Source organism: Emys orbicularis, chromosome 14, assembly GCF_028017835.1.
Source record: "Emys orbicularis isolate rEmyOrb1 chromosome 14, rEmyOrb1.hap1, whole genome shotgun sequence".
Classification (NCBI taxonomy): domain Eukaryota; kingdom Metazoa; phylum Chordata; order Testudines; family Emydidae; genus Emys; species Emys orbicularis.
Genome location: NC_088696.1, coordinates 37,317,345 through 37,324,838, shown reverse-complemented (window position 1 = coordinate 37,324,838; position 7,494 = coordinate 37,317,345). Strand labels below are relative to the sequence as shown.

Sequence of the window (7,494 nt, the reverse complement as noted above, 5' to 3'; positions counted from 1 at the left end):
TTGATCTGACCCAGCATGGCCATTCTTATCTATATTGTAAGGCACATGTAGAGTCTTGGTGTAAATGGGTGAAAACCTTAATGACTTCAGCCAGGCTTGAATTTGGTCTCCACCCTGCATATGTGGTGTTCATGGTGGGTATTTACCTATTTCTTCTTCTGGAAGGACTGCCTCTGCAGATTTGCCCTGGGTAGGGTTACCATTCATCCGGATTCCCCCGGACATGTCTGTCTTTTTGAGCTAAAAATAGCGTCCGGGGGGAATTTGTAAATGTCCAGACTCCCCCCTCTCCCCCGTGCAGAGCGCGCACGGCTAACAGGGCAGCCGGCCGGATGGTGCCACTTACATGGGGTTCCAACAGCCAGAGAGAGCCCCTCCTCCGCTTCCCCTGCAGCAGAGATCACTCCCTCCCTCCCTCCCTGCATTCGCAGATCACCTCCGGCAGTCTGGAGCTCCTCCCCCGCTCCTCCTCCACTGCTGCCCAGCGTGCCGGGACGAGCCTGCCGGGACGAACGTCTCAGGCCGTTCCTGAGCAAGTTCACAGAGACATTAGGCGAAGGCCAACAACAAGGAGGCCAGGGGGTCGGAGAAGGGACAGGGAGGTTCTGGAGGGGGCAGTCAAGAGACGGGGGGGGGGGGGTCGGGAGTTCGGGGGGGCTTTCTGGGGGTGGGGGGGTGGATAAGGTTTTGGGCAGTCAGGGTACAGGTAGGGGGTAGGGTGCTGGGGAGCATTTGGGGGGGGTCTTAGGGGACAAGGAACAGGGAGGCTTAGGTAGGGTGTGGGGTTCTGGAGGGCAGTTAGGAGCAGGGGTCCCAGGAGGGGGCAGTCAGGGGACAAGGAGCGGGGGGGGGTGTTTGGGAGTTCTGGGGGGGGCTGTCAGGTGGCAGGGGTGGGGAGAGGGATCGGAGCACTCAGGGGACAGGGAGCAGCGGGGTTTAGATGGGTCGGGAGTTCTGGGGGGGGCTGTCAGGGGGTGGAGAGTGGTTGGATGGGGCGTGGGAGTCCCAGGGGTCTGTCTGGGGGTGTGGATAAGGGTTGGGGCAGTCAGGGTACAGGTAGGGGGTAGAGTCCTAGGGGGCCAGTTAGGATGGGGGGAGGGTCTCAGGAGGGGGCACTCAGGGGACAAGAGGCAGGGAGGCTTAGGTAGGGGGTGGAGTCCTGGGGGGCACTTAGGGGCAGGGGTCCCAGGAGGGGGCAGTCAGGGGACAAGGAGTGGGGGGAGGGTTGGGGGTTCTGAGGGGGGGGGAGTGGGAGGGGCAGGGGCGGGGCTAGGGCAGGATGGGGGCGGGGCTAGGGAAGGACAGGGGCGGGGCTAGGGCGGGGCTCCTCCCGTCCTCCTCTTTGCTTGCTGAAATATGGTAACCCTAGCCCTGGGTGGATGTGCAGAGGCCATATACCCAATGAACAACAGTTACCACTGAATAACCCATCGTTTGCATTAATGAAACGGATGGGGCTAAAGACCTACCCCACATAAGGGGACCAAACCCAGTCTTGGTGCAATCACAATGCAATTCGATAGCTGTCTTTTCTTTGGGGAGTTCAGTCTTGAAAACTGGTGATGCCATGTATTAGTTAATAATGAATTGATGCAGGTATTAATAATAAGCAGAACATTTTGCAGGTGTTCACATGGTTGCTGTGCTGTTTCTTCTGGTTGTATCCTTATGGCATCCATGAGTTGTGATCTGCACAAGTTATATCTCATGCATCTGCAGTAGTCATAAAAATCAATGCATTATGGGAAGATTTTCAGACACTCCTGTTGATTTTTTGAGCGTCTCTCCATTTTTGGGAGCCCTCCCCTTGGGTTATTTTTTCCGGGGGGGTTCTCTAAAATTTGCACAATCTACTTACACCACGAGAAATGATGCTTTTTTTTTTTTTTAAATTACACATTTCCTTTTTAAATTTACAGTAAAGCCACACAGACACACGGGGACAAATCCATTCCTGGTGTAAGTAGGTACAACTCCATTTCAATCAGTGCAATTGCACACACTTAATCCTGGCCTCAACTTGCTGTAAAAGCTTTAGTTAATATTTAAAATCTGCTAGCGAAGCAATTCATATTGTTGTTGTTTGGCTCTTAAGTGGGTGAAATCCAGGGAAGCTGAATTCACTCCCAACAGAGAAGCCTACTTTGTGCTTAGAAAGATTAAACAATCATGTCAGTCTCATTCATGAAAGTATGGGAAATTGCTCTTGAGCCTTATCAGCATTATTGTACATCCTCCAGTGTAGGGAGCATGGCTCTTCGGAGGCTTTTCCTTCCTGATTCAGCACAGTTGGCATCTTCAGTGGAGGACAGTGCTTCCCACAACAAGGTGGCAACATTTTCCATACTTCGTGGCTCAAGGGCTTGGCTCTTGATCACTTTTTCAAATACAGAGCTGGTAAATAGCTACTGAAAGTTCCTACAATCTGATTACAGCACATAGGCCAAGAGTAGATGGGTTAGCAGAACTCTCCGTTTGCCCACAGAATTGGTCTCTCCAGATCAGAGTTGAGGCATGTTGGTGGAGCAGGAAACAAGGGAATCTTGCACTGCTACCTGCTCTGTTCATAACTAGAGGACTTTGATCTCCAAGGACATCTTTTTCTAACAGCTAATTCGTTGTTTTATGGAGACTTGCATTTAATGGACATGTGAAATGCTGGTTACCCGTCTGTTAATTCCCACTAGCTCTTCCCCTAGCGATGATGAGGGTTGACATTTGCATATATGTTAACATCTTCCTCTGCTTTTGCATCTCTTTCGTGGAAGTTCAAGTTAAGGTAAGTCACGTCATCAGCTGGTGGAGGAGAAGACTGCAAAGCAAGAGGAAAATGGGTGAAGACTGCTCATTCCTTTCTGCTTTGCAAGGTCTAAAGTAAATGGTTAGTGATGCCCAATCATACTATTATAATGCTAGACCATCTTCCACTGACACAGGCACTGTAAAAGAGTGTGCTGACTTTTTAGGAAGCTGTATTCTGATTATGAAACACCTCTAAAGTTCATGGAGCAAATGCTGCATTCTCCAGTATTTTGAGGTTTCCCAGTCCCACTGCCTAGAACTAATGCTGCATTCTCTATTATCGCTGAAGATCCTGTGCAATGACTAATTTATGTCCTCTTTATCTTTGCTCCAAAGCTAATTCTTGATCCCTTCTAACTTTTTAAATGCCGAACCACTCCTGATCCTATCCAGGACTACTGCTGCATTTTCTGTTACCCTGAAGTTCTTGGAGCTACAGTCTGTAAAAGGAGAACTGATTTCTTTATTACCTTGTATTCCTGGAGTTGATGCTCCACACCCAGTTCCCCTATGCTAGAGAGAAAAATTAAATGCGCTCTTATGATAAGCTCTCCAACTCACCGTCTCCATCTGATTCATCTCTGCCTCTGACCTGCTTTGAAGTGGTTCTGGAAAAAAAATGAAGTTGTGACAAAGCTGGTTATTCTCTGATGACCTTTGGGTCACTTAAATGAAGGAGTTAGTTGTCAGTCTAGTTAGTTCATACTGGAGCAGTATCTACATCCCACACGTTCCCACCCGAGCAATTGCCAATAATTGGTGGCTTTGTTGACAATCCAGCCAAAGGTGGAATAGACGTGGAGACTGAATCCACCTTTCACACCTTGAGGTGCTTCCTCCGGTCAGGAGGAGACATAGAATAGTCCTACCATTGCCCAGGCGGCATCTGTGCTTAGGTATGAGACTTCACTAACTAGGGCTGCCAGTTCACCACCACTGCTATATGTTCACTGGCAAAAATTCCCCAAATTACTCTTTATTCAGCTAAAGGAAGAACACGAAGAAGAATCTATCGGCATCCTATGAGCTCCCCTTATGCAGAAATTGCTTACATTTATTGTCCAAGTAAATCTTACCTTTGGAGCTCTGTCTCCATCTCCACAAAAGGATACCAAGCACCAGCAAGAAGAGAAGTGTCCCAGCCAGAACTCCAGGAACAATGTAAGAGCTCATTGGATCATGTGCTGTTGAAAGAAACATTAATTTGCTGCTGTCCTACTAGATAGGGCTACAGAGGCAGGGGAAGTTGAGTTATTACACTCCCATCACCACTAGTTCTAGGGAAAGACAACGTAAGTTGGGTCATGCATTACCACCTCTACAGGAGTCCTGCTGGATAGGGGCAGGGGACGATGCTGTGAGCTAGGTCACTAGACCACCACCACCACCACCCGAGCAGTCCCGCGGCAGAAGAGCCGAAGGAGAAAAGGCAAACTGGGTCGCTGCTCCACCACGACTGGAAGAATAACCGACACCAACCTGCTGGATTCATTTGTCAGAAGATGGTATTTGCAATGGGCTAATCAGTTAGGCTAAAGTAAGGAGCCTGTCATGGTGAAACTGACTGTTCAATACGGGCGAGAAGAGCTTCTGAACCTGGAGGTGCTTCTCTGAACCCTTTGTGATTCACCCATCACCCAGTGGCTCCGAGAATTCTGGTGGGCAGCAATGCTGTGCTGCTATGCGAGGGACATCCGGAAGGGGGGGGGGAGGTTGTAAGTACTTGGATGACAAAAAAAAAAAAAGATGGGCAGGATCTGGAAAGCCACCGGGAATCACTGACTTCTCACTGCAAATCTCTCCATAGCTTTGCCTTCTCCTTCTGTTTGCCGGCAACTCCTATCCCATCAATATCACCCCATGCAAAGTATTGGCATTAGCTCTTCCTTTCCTAGTCCTTATTCTTCCCTAGGAAATACAGTGAAGATCTGAGAGGAAAATGCTGCTATTTACCATGGATGGTCACTCTGGTAAAAATGGCAGTGGAAATGGAACGAAAGTCACAAATGGCTGGTGACTGGGGATATATTAAAATAAATGTCTCCCCCTCCAGTATTTTGTGTTCTTTTCCTAGCCTGGCCACTTAACATCCCCTGCTTCTCAGAGGTTAACGTGATGCTTTCACTTAGTTCCACTCATAGCTTTATGATGCCTGGCAAGACCAGCAAACCATCCCCCCACCCTCCCGAATGTTCAGTCTGGAGAAGTTGCCTCCTGCAAAATGGATCCTTATGTGAACCGGATCTGACATAAGAAGCAGCCCCAGGTTTCACGCATCCACAAATCAGACATGAATTCATGTCTAACTACCCTGCTATCGCTCACAGATTCCAGGCACGCAGGCAGGCTTTGAATGTACCAGTGGGTCTCCATGCAACATGGGCAAGCATACGTTTAGAGACTAATTTGAGGCCATGTGAAACATTTGGCTGTAAAGGATCTAAAATGGAAACATTGTTCCCCCTTAGAGCTCTGCAGGACGGTATTATCTTGCAAGGAGTTTAGTGCTTCTGGGTATGCGTGGAGCACCCTCAGCTCCCATTGAAGGTGGAACTGAAGACACTCAACACCTTCCAGGAGATGTGTGCTCTTGTTCTCACTCACTCGCCCCCATTTCCCCAAGAAGATCAAGTAGGAAATTCTGGCACTTACTCTTGATGATCACTTGGGTTCCTGTTCCATTCCCAGACAGGTTCCTTGCTGTAATCCCCACCTCACACACGTAGGTTCCTGTATTAGATGAATTCGCATTCTTCAAAGTGAGAGCGGCAAACCCATTGTCCAAATGCAGGGTTGTGATCACATCGCTGTCATTCACCAGCTCTTTCTTTAGTCCCTCAGTCCCATAGTTATACCATCGCACATACATGATGCTGTGGTTATTGACTGTCTTGAATGTACACTTCATGGTAAGTTCTGAGCCTTCGAAATCACTGACACTGGTTGGGGTTTGATTCACCATCAGGTGGGTAATTTCTGCAGAAAGAGAAACACAGATGATGGCACCTTCATTGAGAAATAGTTCAATGTGTCAGCAGGCAATGGCAGATGTATAAAATGAATCTCTCCAGTCCTGCCATTTAGTTTCCCCTGCTCATTAAGATTTTAAACTGATGTTCTTTCGTTAGGCCCCATATAGAGCTGTATTGTGCATGTCAAGACTTTTCTGCTCTGTTTAGTGAGCAGGTAACCCCAGAAGCTTCAGTCTAGACAAACCTCCTCCAACAATGTGACGTCTTACCCGAACCTTGTGTACGCCTGACACGCCTGCCAAATTCCTTACATTCAAACCCTTCTAGAGACCTATTTCGCTCCACCAGCCTAATGCAGGGCAAGAGAGAGGGTGGCCAATTCTCCTTCATTACAGAAAAATGGGATTCCCTGAAGGACGTAGAATGGGCAGTTCTGAGAAGTGATGCTCTTCTGCTGGCAATGGCAGGGGAGTGAGGATCGGGGTGCAACCATTATTCTGGGCAGGGCTGTGCTTACAGCATAGCGAGAGAGTGTCAGCAAGTCTTTAGCACTAGTTTTACTGCTGGAAACGTAAGCAGCTCCAGGGCTAGGCGGCAGCTGAGCAGGGGTTTTGAGGATCTCCATGGCCCCCAGATGTTGGATTGAAGGGCCTAAAGCCCTGTGTCAATTTAGTCCTTTAATCTCTCTGTCTCACTTCCCAATCTACTGTTAGTACGTCTGCCCGATCTCCCCCCTTTTGTCTGTCTTGTCTGTTTAGATTGTAAATTCTTTGGCTCAGGGGCTCTCTCACTATGCCCATGTACAGTAGAGCTGATTGCAAATGTTCTGGCAAAACTTAGCTTAGACTGAAAATGCCAATGCGCTGACGAGAACTGATTCACCAAATCTACTACAGATTTGACTCCACTTTCCTCAAAACACACCCCGGTTTCTGTTGGTGTTCCAAGAGCCACAGGGTTCAAAAAGAACCAGATAAGAGCCTGGAGGATGGGTCCATCAATGGCTATTAGCCAGGATGGGCGGGGATGGGGATGCCAGAAGCTGGGAATGAGCGACAGGGGATGGATCACTGGATGATGCCTGTTCTGTTCATTCCCTCTGGGGCACCTGGCACTGGCCACTGTCAGAAGACAGGACACTGGGCTAGCTGGACCTTTGGTCTCACCCAGTCTGGCCGTTCTTATGCTTTTCTGTCCCGCGAGCCCCAGCTCAGGGAGTTGGAGTCGAGTCTCGGGGCGGGTGGGCTCCCCACGCTGCGGCAGAGCCAGGTCTCTAGGGGCTCTTGTTGTCTGCTCGGATCCCAGCTCGAGCCAGGGCTCTTGGCGCTTCCACTGTCCCTGCCATGGAGCTGGAAGCCTGGAAGTTCCAGGACCAGCTCCCAGGGGTCCAGCTCTGGGGTAGCTGCGCCATGCAGACTGCCCCGGGCTGGAGATCCCAGGGCCTCTAGAGTCCTGGGCCAGTGACTCTCCAGGCTGCTCTACTTGTAACTGGCCTCTGGGACTCTGGAAGCCCTCGGGTTCCTGGCCCTGGTGCAGTCCTGATCCGTCTTGGTTTGGAATGAAGCCAATTCTGAAACAATGAAACTTCTCACAAACTGAAACCGCCAGCTCTAGTGTACAGGGCCTAGCACAGTGGGCCCCACATGTTAGTTGAGGCCTCTGAGCACTATTGTAAAGCAAACACTCAATAACAACCTATTACTGAGCATACAACTTCATC

The 7,494-nt window shown here is 49.5% G+C and overlaps 1 protein-coding gene across 1 annotated transcript in view; it reads right to left on the bottom strand.

The window, feature by feature from the left end:
• Nucleotides 1-2,208: 2,208 nt before the first annotated feature.
• Nucleotides 2,209-7,494, bottom strand: part of LOC135888893 (cell surface A33 antigen-like) — a 96,493-nt gene continuing 91,207 nt past the window's right edge. The window contains exons 3-6 of the mRNA XM_065416688.1: nt 5,455-5,778; nt 3,879-3,986; nt 3,364-3,410; nt 2,209-2,812 (exon numbers count right to left, since the gene is read on the bottom strand). Of these exons, the coding sequence (XP_065272760.1) occupies nt 2,696-2,812; nt 3,364-3,410; nt 3,879-3,986; nt 5,455-5,778 (596 nt within the window). The 3' untranslated portion in view covers nt 2,209-2,695. The remainder of the gene's footprint in view (nt 2,813-3,363; nt 3,411-3,878; nt 3,987-5,454; nt 5,779-7,494) is intronic.